Source organism: Barbus barbus, assembly GCF_936440315.1.
Source record: "Barbus barbus genome assembly, chromosome: 3".
Classification (NCBI taxonomy): domain Eukaryota; kingdom Metazoa; phylum Chordata; class Actinopteri; order Cypriniformes; family Cyprinidae; genus Barbus; species Barbus barbus.
In genome coordinates, this window is record NC_136731.1 from 15420616 (window position 1) to 15439076 (window position 18461).

Consider the following 18461-nt stretch of genomic DNA (forward strand, 5'->3'; position numbering starts at 1 on the left):
TTTTACATTTGCATGTCTTGCCCTTTGATAAGAGATGAGTCTCTCTGAAAGCTCCTGTTTCTATGTGAGGACCAAGCAAGGAGAAAAACAAATTAGCGTGTTCACAATGGTTGTTGAATGTCGAGATAAAATCTTTCCTTCTTCACTTCTTTCCTGCTTCTCCTTCCACTGGCATCTGCCACAGGCCACTGAGCCCTGATGGCTATCCATTCAGTATTGCCTTAACATTATCTCTTCCGTTCCAGTGTGTACCCTCATACAGGTGTTGTCCTCCTGTTGATACCATCATTAAGGTCTTTGGCAAAGCAGTTGTGCACTTGGAGGAATCCTGAATCGTGGTCTGGGCTGTAGGAGCTGTCTGTCCCTGACTTGAGGGGGTCTCTTGTCAATGTGTACATGTTGATCTCTCCGACAGGCACTGAGCTCATCCTCTTCATGCCGACGGGTGACGCTTCACGGGATGCTTCCGTTGAACGAGAGCTGGAGCGTGAGTGCCGCCGACGATAGCGAAAGCTGGGTATGCGAGAATACGGCGAAGAGGACGAGGTAGACTTGATGAACTCACGCCGTGCTTTGAACCGCACTTCATTGTTCTTCTCAATGTAGATATTGATGGCCAGAACGGCCACCGCCTCGGCCGCAATGAAAGAGAGCGCTCCGAAGTAGAACGACCAACCGTAGTTATACTGGTTCTTCTTGTCTTCGTCTCGTTTGTCACTGGGGTCACCGGCATTGCTGGAGATGTAGACGATTATACCGATGATGTTGCTCAAACCTACCAGACACAAAACAGAGCCAGGAAAGCATAAGATAAATATGATATGAAGTAATATAACAGAGTTATGACTTATTTAAACTTTTCCTTGGTTAAAAAAGAATAAATATATGGATAAATGTGGATTCCAACACCAAGATGTTACATTTAGCTGGTTGGGATATGTCAACAACACCTCCATCTTTGAAAGGTTAACACTGCAGGTTGAGCTGCCTTCAGTTGTCGAACTGACAAAACAGATTTTAGACAAAATAGAATAGATTTTCTCAGGGATTAATATTAATGTAGACATGGCACTTGGCACAGGCTGCAAATGTCTTCTGAGCAGCATGCGTTTATGTCAAGGGATCAAGGTTTGGCTGCTTAGTGTTACTCAGGGTAGCCAAACCTGCTACAACACACTTTTCAAGTAACAAGTAACAATTTTCAAGTAACCCTGAAGACCATGATTGGATGGTTCAGGTGTGTATAATTAGGAAGTTGTTTATTGTTTATTGTTTATTTGGTTCCCCATTAGCTTCCACAGAATAGTTGCTAGTCTTCCTGGGGTCCTCAACTCAATCCAGAACAGACAATCGTACAAATAGATAAAAAAAAGAATTTTTTTTTAAAAATGAACTTATCACATCACAAACTATAAATCTCAGCAGAGGCAGCACTTAAAATATACATCTACATATTTATAAGCATATCTTCAATTTTTTTTCAAAATACATATGTACAGTTACTCTTTCTTAGATCTATGGGAACCATATTACAAGCAACAGAACCTCAATAAAGTACGGTCTTTTTCTTCAAATTTCTTCATGGACGCGGTAAAACAAAGTTGATCCCTACTCACTTGACGTGTTTTATAATCATGTCTAAGTCCCACATAAACTAGCTTTTCAAAGAAAAAACAAGGAGTATGAAACTTGAATACCTTATAAAAATATACCAACAATCGTAAATGCAATTTAACCTTCACCGGTAGCCACGATAACTTTCTATGCATATCACTAACATTGGCCTGAAACTGATAATGAAGCACTAGCCTGGCTCCTCTTTTCTGAACCATTTGAAGTTTTTTTAGGTGTTTCTCAGAAGCACTTGACCATACCATAGGGCAGTACTCGAGATGCGATAAAACTAATGACTGTACCACATCTTTTAAAAGTGAAGATGGGATAAATGCAGAACATTCCCTGGCTACCGCTATACCTTTTCCCATAGTACTTACTATATTATCTATATGTTTGGACCAGAACAACGTATTGTCAAGCATCACACCCAGCAACTTAACATGTATTACTTGATCTATTGGCACCCCGTTAATAAATATATTCAAATAAGCAGCTTTAGTCCTACTATTATAATAAAGACTGGAGATAAACTATACAGGAAGTTAGCCTTCCAGGAGCAGGGTTGGCTAGCCCTGGTGTAACTGGTCCTTCAGGCAGCACAATCAGCTAGGTTCAAACCACCATCAACCAGCATGAGAGGTGGGCATACTTACAAGGATACTAAAGACTGCAGCCTCTAGCATGAGTTGGTGGTGTGCCTCTTGAGGCCAGGGAAGTGAAGTTTACCTGCACAGCTTGCCTCTGTTACATTCACCCTAAAGCTCATTCCCACCAGGGTAACAGCACCAAGATTTGAACCAGCATCAACCAGCATGGGAGGCCATCCACTAACAAGGATGCTAAAGACCACAGCCTCTAACATCAGTTGCTAGTGTGCATCTTGAAGCCAGGGGAGTGAGGTCTTTCATGTACAGCACTTACTAGCTTGCCTCTGTCACTCACCCCCCCCCCCTAAACCTCACTCCTATTTGGGTAAAGGCACCAATGTAACTGGTCCTACTTGTACCACTCTGAGAGGGATTTGAACCAGCATTAACTGTCATCCATGGCAGGAATGCTATCAAGGAAGCTAAAAACCATTGCCTCTAGCCGTGAGGCCAGGGGAGTGAGGTTTACCTACACAGCTTGAATCAACCAGCATGGGAGGCCATCTGCTAACAAGGATGCTAAAGACTACAGACTCTAACATCAGTTGCTAGTGTGCCTTTTGAGACCAAGGAAGTGAGGTCTATGTGCACAGCTCTTAGTAGTTGCCTCTGTCACTTACCCTCTAAACCTCACTCCTATTTGGGTCATGGCACCAATGTAACTGGTCCTACTTGCACCACTATAAGAGGGATTTGAACCAGTGTCAACTATCATGCATGGTGGGAATGCTAACAAGGATGCTAAAGAACATAGCCTCTAACCTTGAGGCCAGGGGAGTGAGGCTTACCAGCAAAGCTTGCCTTTGTTACACTCTCCACCCTAAAGCTCACTCCTATCCGGGCCATGGCACCAAGATTTGAACCAGCGTCAACCAGCATGGGAGGCCATAAGGGTGTACTCACACTAGGCGATCTGAACCATGCCTGAGTGCGTTTAACCCCACAAAACCCGGTTCGTTTGACTAGTGTGATCGCTCTGTACCTCAGACCGTTCCTGGTTTGGTTGGAAGAGGTGGGCCAGAGCATGGTTCAGTTGGGCTCGGGTGCAGTACGCATGTAGTGTGAACGCTAACCACACCCGAGCGCAGAACTTATGATACGTGCAGCACGATTGCGTGAACATTTCTGAGCAGTAAAAGCAATAGATCTGTTAAGCAATATATTGTGAGTGGGTCACGGCGTCCCAAAGACTCAAAATAATAAACCTCAATAGCCTTCACGTGCTATTGGAAAACATTCACCGTGCTAGATAGTCAGCTTGCTAACTATTCTGGAATTTCGGTTAAATACATGCTTATTTCACTGTTTATAATACATACATTATGCTTCAAATGCCTATATATAAATAAGCACTACTTAAGACAAGTTGATGTAGTTGTTGTTGAAAAAAGAGACTAATAGAGAATAGCACTGACAGCAGCAATCATTGTCTCTTCCAACATGTTTTACCTGGAAACTTGAGTATCAAAATAATCTGTAAGTAGTAAATACGACTTGAGAGGCCATTTATGTCCAATTTCTGATTAGGAAACTCATATGTACGATAATTCTGATAGCACTTGAAGGCAGCATAAACGTGCTCCGGCCTGGAACGTAAAGTGCAATGTGAGTGCAGGCCAGCAGGGGAGTGTGGACGGGGGACGATCGCGTTTGGGCTCGGTTCAAGGCAACTGTGCCAAGTGTGAGTACACCCTAACAAAGATGCTAAAGACCACAGCCTCTAGAATCGATTGCTAATGTGCCTTGTGAAGCCAAGAAAGTGAGATCTACCTGCAAAGCTCTTAATAGCTTGCCTCTGTCACTCACCCCCCTAAACCTCACTCCTATACGGGTCAAAGCACAAATGTAAATGGTCCTACTCGCACACCTCTGAGAGGGATTTGAACCAGTATCAACTGTCATGCGTGACAGGAAAGCTAACAAGGATGGTAAAGAACATAGCCTTTTGCCTTGAGACCAGGGGAGTGAGGTTTACCTGCACAATTCTTTGGCACTAGCCTCCATTACATTAGCATGGTTCAATTAGCCCCTGCCGGTATATGTTGTAATATTATATCATCTTTTTGAAAAACTGGGTAACACTTTCTATGAAGCCCGTATTTATAATACATTATAAAGGTATTCTTAATGCATTATAATGAATGCATAATGCATTATAAATAACTTTATAATTTGTTGTATCATCATATTCATAAGAACAGTTTTAATTTATTATAAAAGTTGCTTATTTGTGGTTATAGCTTTTAAGAGTATGATGATATATAACACAATGAACACAATCCATCCGAGTCATGGGAGTATCAGTAGTGTGTCTGCTGAATATACTGTATGCTAACACTTTATTTTGATGGTTCCGCATTAGACATACTATATGTCTATTGAGTATAGGATACTTTGCAAGTATGTGAACATTCTACCTACCCTACCTAATTCTATTAATAAAATTAGTTTTATTTATATAAATATTGCACTCAAGAGATGTAGTAAGGTACTGTGCAGATCTTAAATAAACAATGTCAAGCTATGATATAGCCCATTATAAATGAAGTAGATTTAATATGGTGTTCATTGTGTGTTATAAATAATCATACTCTTAAAAGTTATAACCACAAATACGTAAGTACTATAATGTATTATACTGTAATTGTTCTTATGATTATTCATGAGATTTTATAACACATTATATGGTTTTTTTATAATGCATAATGCATTCATTATAATGCCTTAAGGATACCCTTAATAGAAAGTGTTACAAAAAACTGCTACTGAGATGAATGGGAATGCTAACGGATAGCTTTTCAGGTATTATAAACCACTTGCTTCACGTGTGGATCTTGCCCTTTCCAATATTGTAGACATGCTGATATATTGTAGTAATTAGCAACAGTTGCAGTTGCAGCATCTAGAAAGACACACTATGCCATCTAGCCTAGTGCTGCTTTTACTGCTAGCCAAGTACTTTACACAGTCTTTTACTCTTTTGTTCGTTTTACTCTATTTTACTCTTTAGTCTTTTCACCAACTTTACAGTAAGTGTATCAGGTGATGAAACTATAGTGAATACAAGGAAGGCACCTTTAGAACAAGCAGTATCAACCTACTAAATTCAGTTGAATAACAGCTAAAAAAAGTGGGGGAGTTGTCGCCCCCTCAGTTCCAGTATACCTGCCAGTACCAGCAGGGATTAGTTGTGCTATAAGAGCATAGAAATTCTCCAATATTATATTCCAGTTATATTCAGTTAACAAATTGTATTTGGTAATGGTGCTAAAGGTGTCTTAAGTGAGTTGAAAGACACCTGTGTGCATGTTAGTGCTAACAGGAGGACATTAGCAAGTTTACCTGCTGCCACAAATAGTATCCCTGCACTGAGTAATATGTTGTTCCTCTTGCTGTAGATGCGTCCTATCCCGACACACAGCCCCCCCAGCAACAGCAGAATGGTACTGAGGATGGGGAACACACTGGAGGCGCGTACGATACCTGTTCACACACACATATTAACACGGCTCTTACTTTAGCAAGATATCTAAAGGTGCATGATAACAACATTGACATATAGACAGTAACACTGTAACATTTCTGAAGAGAGAGTCACTCACGTAAGAGATATTCAGAGCTGTCTGTGTCATAATCATTGTCATCTGGGAAATGATTGATTCGGTAACAACTTCCTTTGTTGAGACCTACAAAAATATGAAACCGGTCAAGATTAGAGTCACAAGGACCTGGAAAAAATGCAAATCACTTAGCATGAGTGAGAATACTGGGCTCCAGAACAAACAATTAAAAAAATAACAAAAAATCCTGCATATGGTAGGAATTTGTTCTGTTTTGAAGCAGTAGAATATGAAAGGTGCATATGAAAATTTTAAGCCTTATATTTGTTTAGCGACAGACTTTAAAGTCACTGGGGGCTTTCCCACATACAGCCCTTTATGGAAAATTACCAGTAAATTACAGTTTTGATGCTATGTGTGAACAAAGCATAAGATTATCGGCAGGGCCATCACTAGTGGGATGAAAGGTGGTGATGATTATAGGAGCCAGCGATTTCAACTGACTGCCCGAGGCCAGCATGAAAGACACTCAGGACAGTTGATGGACCACTGCTGCATGCTGTCACGAAAGCTTATAATTTGCACATGTTTTTAAGCCTTGCCAATTTAAACTTTAAGAGATTTTAAAGCACTGATGCACAAGATGCGAAATAACTCAGTTGACACCAAATTGAGTTCTCTTTCGCGTCTCCTTGCAAAGTGCAAAAAGACACAAAACAACTCAATTCAGTGCCCGCATGCTGTGTTTTGTTTGCACAGTGTGCACACAGAGAGCTATGTCTCACACTGAATGGAGTTTTGCCTCTTCTTGCGCTTGAATGCACAAATACATACAAAATTATGTTGAAATACCTGTCTTGGCGAGTATCCTCGAAAAAGTGTTGGTTGTGCCTTAATGTGAATGTAAACACTTGAGAAATAAATTGTATATGTATCATTATATTGGCTGCATTATCTCTAAAAGTGACTGCGCCGAATAGCAGCTGTTGGGTGTCTTTAATGTTAATCCAAGAAAATAAAAGAGAGAAAATCACTCACTGCTCTTGACTGAATTACTTTGCAGTTTTAACAAGAATCAATCTATATTTAATTTATACAGTGAAGACTTTGCAATATATATCTTACACTTGATTATTCAGTTTCTGTACCTGAACACCTAACAACTTGAAAAAACTAAAATATAGTTTAATTTGTATCTTTGTTCTATTTATTTATTTTGGCCTATTTACACAATTTCAAACAAGGCCCACGGGTACAGCTTGTACCGGGGCCCCGCAAACCCCAGCTACAGCCCTGATTACCGGTATGAGCATGTACAAGGTCTAGACGCAAAGTCTGCTTTGGGCCAGTAATAAAGTTCTGATGGAGATGATGCAATTACTCTGCACTGTTCACACAGAATGTGTTTTTGTGTTCCACTGAGCATTTTAATAATTTTTCTGTGTAAACATGTGCTAGATGTATGGCAAGCCAATCGGCTCAGCACTGTGCGATTGTTCCTCTCAGATAGGTCCTTCAAGGTATCTTGGAGAGGTGAGGTGTCCAACATCTAACTACTGGGGTGCCTCAGGGCTCAGTTCGTGGACTACTTCTCTTCTCTGTCTACATGGCATCACTAAGTTCTGTCATTCAGAAACATGGCTTTACATTATCATTGCTATGCTGATGACACTCAGCTCTACCTCTCATTCCATCCTGATGATCCGACGACAGCTGCTCGCATCTCAGCTTGTCTAACAGACATTTCTTGCTGAAGGAAGGACCATCACCTTCAACTCAAACTTGCCAAGACAGAACTGCTTGTGGTTCTATCAAAGCCATCGTATCATCACAATTTCATCTTCCAGTGAGTCACATCAACCATAACTCCTTCAAAAACAGCCAGAAACCTTGGAGTTATGATTGATGATCACTTTCTCAGACCACATTGCTAAAACTGCCCGGTCCTGCAGATTTGCTTTATTCAACATCAAGAAGATCAGGCCCTTTCTCTGGGAGCATTCTTCACAAATCCTTGTTCAAGCTCTTGTTCTGTCCAGACTGGACTATTGCAATGCTCTCTTGGCAGGTCTTTACAATTCATCAACAACGCGGCAGCAAGATTAACTTTTAATGAGCCGAAAAGAATGCACGTCACACCTCTATTTATCAATATGCACTGGCTACCAATAGCTGCTCGCATAAAATTCAAGGCATTAATGTTTTCCTACAAAACCACCACTGGCTCTGGTGAAATTCCTTTACCTAAATTCATTACGTCAGGCTTATGAGCCCTATAGAATCTTGCGTTCTGCAAGAGAGCATCGCTTTATTGTGCCATCCCAAACAGGTACAGAATCACTTTCACAGACTTTTACACTAAATGTTGCCTCCTGGTAGAATGACCTGCCCAACTCAAGTCCTTAGCCATCTTCAAGAATCGGCTAAAAACACATCTCTTCCATCTTTATTTGATCTTCTAACTCTAGCACTCTCTATTCTAATTCTATTCTTTAAAAACAAACTTGCCCCTTTTAGACTTGCCCTCTATTCATTTACTAACTGCTTGTTTTCTTAAAGAAAAACTAACACTAGCTTCTCTATTCTTTTTGTATTCTATTTGTTTTCTTATTATGTATTATACAATTAACAAAAAAGGCCTCTAACACTAGCTTCCTCTATTCTTTGTTCTATTCTCTGTTTCTATTTATTTATTATATAATTAAAAAAAAAAAAAAACTTGCTACATGTAGTGAGTTAGGCTAACTCAGACTTGTCATAGCACTTCCATATCATTGCTCTTTTGTTGATTTTGATTGCTTCCATTATCCTTATTTGTAAGTCGCTTTGGATAAAGCATCTGCTAAATGACTAAATGTAAATGTAAATGTTTACATCCAAACTGCTGTTAAACGCTCTAATACAGTTTTAATTTACATCAAATGCAACGTTTTGGATGTAAGTGTAATTCCTCTATACCATAATTTAGATTCTGTTGGCTAGCCATGTTTTTCAGCATCTTGCATATTTAAAAACATGTTTTGAAACCCTGCCTTCATTTCCATTCATCTGAACTGCGGCTCTGCAGTTGGATATATGACACTCGGAAGTCAAAAAATGTAGTCAAATCAGTTAGATTTCTGAAGTTGTTTCAGAGGCAGAGCAAGTTTTATTATTTTCTCTGGGAAGACAGAGAATGTATATTAAGAAAAAGTTAGAAGGTTTATTTTTGATTTGATCTTGACTGTAAAGCGAGAAGATATGTATTCAGCAGGTCTTAACATATATCATAAAGTGTCACACTGCAAACCTCCTTCCCTCTGCTGTCTCCAGGTGGAGTCTACTCCCTGTGACACAGCTTTTGTGTGGCTCAGCATGCCATTAATTGGGTCTAGTGTTAAAAAAGGAGCAAATTAATTAGTATTAAATAGGTCTGAGAAAGTGGGGCGTGTGTTTTCTAGTCTAGTCATTGTAAAAAAAAAAAATTTGTAACGTAAACTATATAATTTGAATCTATAATTATAAATTCTAATTTAATCTATAATTTTATATAGATAGAATGGCATTCAATTCTTTGTGGTACCATGATATTCTTTGAAGCATCTTGGAGTAACGTAAATAATATGTTACATGAATATGAATATCATCTAGTGCCATTGTGTCTATCAAATTGCCATGGTATATCTTCTGATTTTGTATATTTTAAAGTTATGAGATCCAAATTCACTTTTTAATACACATTTGTGGTCTTATTTAGGTCATCATAATCAATTACCAAAGTGTGAAGTTACACCCTATGCTGAGTTCATTAAATATTCTGTTTCAAATATCCTGATGCCAACACCTTGTCCTGCTGAATCTGAATACATAGGTTCTTACAAAATAAACTGCATTTAATCAATCACAAAATATCTTCATAACAGTACGCATTAAAATTACACAGTGAGAATGGTACTGTCAAAAATTTTATAATAAAACTCAGAATAAATCTTGTTCCTCATTACCTATCCTTGGAACCCCCTGAGACAAAAACTGTGTAACATCCATCAACAATGGGATGCTGTTCAATAACAGAATGTGAGGAGAAAAAAGTATCCTCTTTAGTTTAATATCCTCTTTAGTTGTGCTTTCTAATTAGTGATGCACATATGCAGAAATGTTGGCCACTATCAATGGCTAATACAAGTACTTTTACATACTATTAGTACATTTATAACAGATAATTGATGTGATGTGATAACAATCTATACTTCTTGCTGAAACAAAAAACTGAATGTTCATGACTCAGGCATTTTACATTTTGATATTAATATGGATAATGCAGCTACGGCTTTTGTACTTCTTTTAATTATTTTTATTGTTATTTATTAATCTATAGGTTATTAATATTGTTCTTATTCAATTCACTTATTTATTTACAGGGCAGAAGCCAAATAGAGTTCAACTGTACCAATGTATAATGTCAATAAAGATTATTCTATTCTATTCTATTCTATTCTATTCTATTCTATTCTATTCTATTCTATTCTATTCTATTCTGTTCTATTATTCTATTCGATATACATCTCTCTCTCTCTCTCTCTCTCTCTCTCTCTCTCTCTATATATATATATATATATATATATATATAAGTAGACAAAGACAACCGAATTAAACAAGTGACAGAAAATTTTTTTTCTTTGTCATTTATTTATTGAGAAAAATGATCCAGTGTTACATATCTGTGCGTTGCAAAAGTATTTGGATCTTTGCTTTCAGAACCTGGTGTGACCCCCTTTTGCTGCAGTAACTGAAGGTAAGTTTCTAGTAAATGCTGATCAGTCCTGCATAATAACATGTAGGAGTTTTAGCCCATTCCTTAGTGCAGAACCACTTAAACTCTGTGATGTTGATAGGTTTCTTCCTATGAACTGCTTGCTTAGGTCCTTCCACAACATTTTAATTGGATTAAGGTCTGGACTTTGACTCAGCCATTATAAAACATTAACTTTGTTCTTCTTTAACCATTCTTTGGTAGAATGACTTGTGTGTTTGGGGTTGTTGTCTTGCTGCATGGGTCGTGTTCTCTTGAGACTCCATTCTTACAGATGTCGTGACGTTTTCCTTTATAATTCGCTGGTATATTTCAGAGTTCATTGTTCCATCAATGATGGCAGGCTGTCTTGGCCAAGATGCAGCAAAACAGGCCCAAGCCATGATACTACCACCACCATGTCTCACAGATGGGATAAGATTCTTAAGCTGGAATGCAGTGTGTTCTTTTCTTCTCATTCAAACCAATAAGTTCTATTTTGGTTTTATCCATCCATTAAACTTTTCTCCAATAGTCCTCTGGCTTTTCCACATGATCTTTTGCAAGCAGTTTTTTTTCTTTTTGGAGTACAGTGGCTTTCTTCTTGCAACTCTGCCATGCACACCATGGTTGCTCAGTTTTCTGATGGTGGGCTCATGAACATTAACATTAGCCAATGTGAGAAAGGCCTTTAGTTGCTTAGAAGTTACCCTGGGAACTTTTGCAACCTCGTAGACTATTACACGTTCTGCTTTGGAGTGATCTTTGTTGGTCGACCACTTCTTGGGAAGGTAACAGTGGTCTTAAATTTCCTCCATTTGTACACAATCTGTCTGACTGTGGATTTGTAGAGTCCAAACTCTTTAGAGATGGTTTTGTAAGCTTTTGTAGACTGATGAGCAACATCAACTCTTTTTCCGAGGTCCTCGGTAATCTCCTTTGTTCGTGACACGATTCACTTCCACAAACATGATCAGACTTTGATAGATCCCTGTTCTTTGAATAAAACAGCTCACGTACTGACATTGGATAGTCATTGCACTGACTGAAAACACCTCTGCACAGATGGACTCTAATTTCGCTTTTAAATGAATTGCTAATCCAAGAGATTCACATACTTTTGCAACGCACAGATATGTAACACTGGATCCTTTTCCTGAATAAATAAATGACAAAGAAAATATTTTTGTCTCATTTGTTTGATTGGGTTCTCTTTGTCTACTTTCAGGACTTCTTTCAGAAAATCTGATGATGTTTTGGGTCATATTTATGCAGAATATAGAAAATTCTAAAGGGTTCAAACTTTCAAGCAGCACTGTATAAATATGCCAGAAATATTGTAAATGTTTTTTTATAGATAATTTCAAAGCGGTGATGCCACTGACCCATGAACATTTCCTTCTTCATATCAAACTATTTCAAAACAGTAATAGCAGGCTGTTCAGTCATAACTAACATTAACACAGCTGTCACAAGTTTTTATCAAAATGTGGACCTTTTTCGATTCTCAGAAGTTATGTAAATTAAAAATGTAAAACTGGAAACGTGTTAGAACCATTGCATTAGAATGTTATTGTTTACAACCTTTCCTCAAAATGGTCTATTGTACTGTCCCCAATTTAGCTACAAGACCTTCAGCCTCTCTTGTGGACATCTTAAACCATCATTTTTGTGATTTAATTACAAAATTGAAAATGACTTAATTGTAAAACCAAAACCTGATCATCAACATGATTTGAAAATGATCCAAAGAGCATTTGGTGCTCCGTGAAAGCAAGAAAATCTGAGCCTTCAAAGTTCAAATGCTTAACGACATTGTTTATTTCCAGGTTTTACTGAACAAATCGGCCTATTTCCAGTGTGTTCTCAGGCGTTCAGACCCCACTGTACATCCACACATGCTCTCTGACAGACTTTATAACTTCTGTAAGTGTGTGCAGTGAGTATGGTGAGCCATAGGATCTTGTGTAAAGCTCCGCTCAGGCTGTTGATTTATATGAGCGGTTTATTGGCCCAGCGACTGAAGTGTACCTAGCCTCATAAAGACAAAATAAGGAACCTCACTTAACTGATACGGTGGCACATCGGAGGGGGAGCGAGAGAGAGGAGAAAATGAGCGCTCGGTCCCTGCGGCCTGCCTGGAGGTAACAATGCTCATCGCTGAGCATGTCTTCTCCATGGCAACCTCAGGTCTGATCCAACAATCTGATTTCCATAATGTCTCCAAGGGTGCCTTTGACATCTTCATTGTGGTTTAATACAGCAGACAGCAACACGCTCCTCTCCCCCATGCCAAAAGCCCCCTCCTGCCTCACAAACTCACATCCCCACTGGGCACATCCAGCGCGGCCAGAAAACAGCTGCCACATTCCCCGCCTTCTGCCGCCTCCAGCATTTTGTCATAATTGTGAATAGGGGTAGGTAGGGCAGCCAATCACTTGCCTTGTCGAAAAGTTAAACCAATCAGTGGTTTGCGTGCTGGGGAAGTGTGCTTTTGTTTGTCATCTCAAATCGATCAATATGAAGACTGCCTTGGCGATATACTGTGTCTTCTTTGCTGAGGCTAGTATCAGTATTATTATTATTTATACTTACCGTTAGGGAGTTAAAAAAACTATTAAAATTGAGTATTATACTTTAGACATCATCTCAAATTTATTTTCACTGAAGGAGAAACTGCATGCTACCAAGCACTCAGAACATCTTAGAAACCACTTAGCAACACCCTAGCAACAACCCAGAACACCCTAGCAACTGCATAACAATGTTGTAATCACTTTAAATTCTTAAGCAACCATATAACAAAGCCCTAACAAACAGCCACATGCTTTAGCATTGCAGTGACATGGAAAATGTAAAAATCCAATTTTAATATTAAAATGCCATCATGCTGCTTTTTATTAATAAAAAAAGATAGTTCAATGATGTCTCATGAGCATTTTTATTGTTAGCTATAACTAAAATTAAAACAAAACTAAAATAAACTACAATTAAATGGATGGAAAAGGGTTAAAAAAATCTTAAATGAGAATGAAAATGAGAAATGTTTCCTTGGCAGCTAATTGAAATAAGTTGAAGTACTAAAACTATATCTGAAATAAAAATGAAAGCTAAACATAAATAATAATAATAATGTCAAAATTACATAAAATGCCTGAATCTTGAGCATATCTAAAGTGAAAACTGAAAAATATAGGCTAATTCCAAAAATATTATATACTAAATAAATACTATAATAGTATATAAATACTGAAGTAATACTCTTCATTAGTAGAAGGAAGCAGATCTTTGGAAACTCTATTAAAGTTCTCCCTGGTGTTACGCGATGCTGAAGTAGGAAGTCAGGAAGACGAGGGATTCTGAATAATCAGGTTCTTTAATGGCGCAAACGTAGTCATCAACAGGAATAACAGCGTAAACATAACTTTAAGACACGACGAAGACGACTACTAAACTCAAGGCTTATAAAGAACACAAACTAATGAGGAAACAAGATGATTAATACAACACAGGTGAATGGAATAAACGATTATTAACTAATGACAGGAAACCGACCAAATAAGGATAAACAGGAACTAAACTGAAACCAAACCGTGACACCTGGATGCTTGTATATGTATTTGTTGTATATGTGTATTTGACATGAATATGCAGAATGTATATATTTTGCTGCATATAATTGGTTGTTTTATGTATCTTTTGTCATTTATTCTATTTATTTATTTTTGTCTTTTTATTTCATATAATTATGGGTTTATTTTTTATTGTATTTTATTTATTGAATTTTTTTGCTGTTGTTTTGTGTACCACTCACTGTTGCGTGGCTGATTGTCTACGTTGTTATGCATGTTTAAAAAATAATAAACTAAAATAAAAATTGGATTTAAAAAAACTCTTATCGTTTCCACTGATAATGAAAATACATAATTGTTTTTTGTTCTTAAAATATATTTTTATTAATGACAGAAGGAATGACTAAATACAGAGTATCAGTATCAGTATTTTCCAGCTGTGATTTATTTGCATCACATATATATCATTGACATGTTTATCTGAGGTTTATGCAGGAAAGGTGAACGGCGAGAATGGCGGTAAGGCACCTGGCACATGCTCAAAGCTCGTTATGACTGTGTTATTCAGTGTGGATCGGCGGCGGAAGTCAATCCCGGTGGCTAATTAGAGACTCTGTGGCCTTTCAACCACTGCATTTAATTACAGATCAGTTGCACACACTGGGAATGGCAAAAGTGGCAGCTCTTCTCTTCTCACCAACAAAAGAAGAATAACCATAGTCAATTAAATACTTTCAGGGCTCAAAGCATGGATTATTTTATTTATGTTTTTAATATGGTACAGTTTAGGTGTTTATTTATGTTTGAGTAATAAACTTTAATTTAATAAAAACTTAATAAACGTTGAAAATATTATTCTATTATATTATTCTATTTTATTTCAAATTTTTGTTAAAGTTTGAAGTCCTTTATTTATTTTAAAGTAATTTATTATTAATTATTTTTAAATGAGATTTTATTTACAGTACATGAGAAACATGTACAACAAGTAAGAAATGGGGTCAAAAGTGTATTATTCTAGATAGGCCTACACATGTTTTGATCAGTTTGACTAAAATAAGCAAATAAATAAACAAAAACCATGACCTATGCCCTGTTGACTTTGGATATTAGCAGCAACTTGAATAAAAAATTAAAATTAAAATATAAAATACAAAAAACAAAACAATACATTTTTCTTTGGTAACTAAATTAAATACGTTTCTTCTTTCAGTAGCTGAAAGTTAAATGTTTTCGCACTATAATAAAATGACAATACACTAAGTAGTGGTTCATTAACTAATTTCCTGAGAAACAAACAGATTTTCTTTTCAGAGTTCTGCTCTTAAAATGAAGCCTGACAACGTTATCATCCGACTTTTATTAAAGGATGCACAATAAATTAGCACTGTTCATCAACTATGATGTCCTTGTTTAGCCTATGAACGCATGTATGATGTAATCAGTCTGACTGTCTGAATCAAAGCTCTGCCAAAATTGCATATGTTGTGGGAAAAACCTTTCATCTCTCGAAATGATACAGGCTATTAAACATCTGTTTGTCTATCTGTCCATCTGTCTCTCGTGTCTGTCTGTCTTTTTCTTTTCCATGGGCAATCATAAGAAGCAACAGATTCATCTATTTTTAAACATTGGCCACGTTACCATAGTGATTTCAGACATATTGTTTCCAAGCAACAGCATCAAATGCAAGAAAGATTTGAATGAAGTAAGAGGTTTTATGAGAAGAATCTCTGGACTGACTACGCCTTTCTGTCCATTCAAGAAACCCGCTGGTGTCAACCCAGAGAAATGGGGTGCATTTTCACTCCCTTCCAAGTGAACGACAAGTTATGTTAACTTGAGAGAGATCCAAGCCCAGTGAATGAGTTTGGATGAATTGTTGACAGATCCTGTGGATGAAAGGCCACCCAGAGGACCATTTTACTGCTTTTTCATCGCATGATATGGGATGTTTCTCCCTAAATTCATGAATGTCAGACAATGCAATATTGTGATCTACAGAAATGGGTTTTGGACTTATTCGATGAGAAACATTTGAGCTCACATTGAGATCTGACTTTGATCGAAACTCTAGTCTACACTCTTAAAACTAAAGGTGCTTAAAAGGTTATTCACAGCGATGCCATAGAAGAACCATTTTTGTTCCACAACAGTCAAAGGTTCTTTAAAGAACCATCTCTTATACAATCTGAAGAACCTTCTTTCACCACAAAGAACCTTTTGTGAAAGATGTTAAAGGTTCTTTATGCAACCATTTAGGTTCCTCTATGGCATCGTGAAGCACCTTTAGTTTTAAGAGTGTATTCTTCTGGCTTTTCAGTAGAATTCTTCATTAGCTGTCTAAGATCTCCCGCTTGTGTTGTTTCTTTCCTAAAGGCGTGTAATTATGAAGAAAAACAGTGATTTTGGTTAACTTTAATGTATCTGGATGGGTTATTAGAAAAGAACTAAGCGTCTGTTTTGAGTGGACACAGATAAAGAACAAAAGCCTCCTTAAGCAAGACTTCTTTGTGTGGAGACAAAGGCTGAACAATGAACTTAGTTTTCTCTCTTTTAAAACTCAAGCCTAAGAAAGGATGTGAAGCACATGGTACCCTCTATGCAGCAGATCCTCCAGAGCCCTGAGTGCGTGAGATCTCCGCGGACCTTCTTGGGCTGCGTCTGCGTCTCATCCGTGCTGATGTTGGTAGCGTTACAGATATATGCCCGAGAATAAAGCCAGTAGTCGGTCCCGATGGCGATGCTCATCAAACTAAACGCCACGAAAGCCCCGATGGTGGCCAGCAGCATCTGAACCCCACGGTCACACCACGCCATGGCCACTCATTATAATAACAGCCGCGGTAATAATCCACACATCGCTCAAACACGGGAGAGCGTCGCGTTTGCGCCGCTTTGTTCTGACAGGCGGTGTGATCAGGAAACTTGAGCGCGTCTCGTCCACATGTTGCTGTTTATATAGTGAGCAGCAGCGTGAGCTCACTCATCGGGGTTGCTTTCTATGCTTTCTGAGGAGTTTTGATCATCACCTTGTCCATTTCCTATAATCGCATTCCTCTGTTCCAAACTCAGATGTCTTTGATTTGGGATTGCGATCTTCAAACCCCACCTTCAGTCACACTAACCAATGAGAAACACACTTGGGCTGAAGAATCACATCTCTTCACCATCATGATGATGAAGGAAAACGCACGGTATGTTTTAATGCTTGAAAGATGCTGTAAATGATTTTAAAACAGAAAAGGAAAAAAGTGAAGACAAAAAAAAAATCTAATCTAAAGTAGACTTTAGGTTTTGATGCTTGTGCGAATTAATAAAGAGACTGAAATGAACTTTCACTGTGTTGTGTTTTATGTGTTTTGAGATTATACTCCCCAACCAACATTTGTATGTGGGGCCCATATGGGTTTCAAATGGGCTGAAAAATAGGCCCCATGTAGGATTGTCCAGGGTTTCCATAATGGCTCCATGTTAATTGCCCATCACTCTAAACAAAATGCTGGTTTAAATACAACCCAGCGCTGGGTAAAATATAGACAAACCCAGCGATTTGGTTTTTACCCAGCGGTTGGGTTACTGCCCAGAAGGCTGAGTTAAACATTTAATCCAATTGTTGGTTGAAAACAACCCAGCATGTGTACTGTCCAATATTAACCCAGCACTGGGTTGTATTTAACCCAGCATTTTTTAGAGTGATGGATTTCATATGGGGTTCCACTTGCCACTAGGTGGGACCCAACTGGGCAACATGCACAAGACCCACCTCGGCCCCAGCTTTAACCCAACCCACATTTATATGTGGGTCCCATGTGGGTTTGAAAAATGGGCTGAAATATGGGCTAAATATGGCATTCCATAACGGCCCCATGTTAACTGCCCACATGGATTTCTTATAGGATTGCACTTGCCACTAGGTGGGACCCAACTGGGCAACATGTTAAAGACCCATCTTGGCCCCAGCTTTACAAATATTGGATAAAGAGCTGGAGTCAGTAACAAATTAGAGTTATAAAAATTGGTCAATACAGTGTTCCAGTCACACTAAAATCCACTTAAAATTGTTTATATGAAATATTAATTCATAAAATATTTTTTTAAATGAAAACTTGTGTTCTTAATATAATTTATAAAATGTACTAACCATATTGTAAACACACACACTCTTCCCATATAAATTATATCTATAGGCTACTCTATATTATAGACGATAATCTGTTATATAATATTATTGTAAAATATGCCAGATGAGGTTTGATAAATTTAATACATTAATTATAAATGCAGCCATAAC

General features: G+C 37.9%; 1 protein-coding gene across 1 annotated transcript; it reads right to left on the bottom strand.

The window, feature by feature from the left end:
- Nucleotides 1–254: 254 nt before the first annotated feature.
- Nucleotides 255–16987, bottom strand: LOC306844620 (voltage-dependent calcium channel gamma-4 subunit-like; the record flags this gene model as incomplete). The annotated part of the gene is made up of 4 exons (XM_079376883.1): nt 255–775; nt 5607–5747; nt 5867–5950; nt 16765–16987. The coding sequence occupies 4 exons, from the start codon at nt 16985–16987 to the stop codon at nt 255–257; spliced, it is 969 nt and encodes a 322-aa protein (XP_079233009.1).
- Between the last annotated feature and the right edge of the window lie 1474 nt (nt 16988–18461).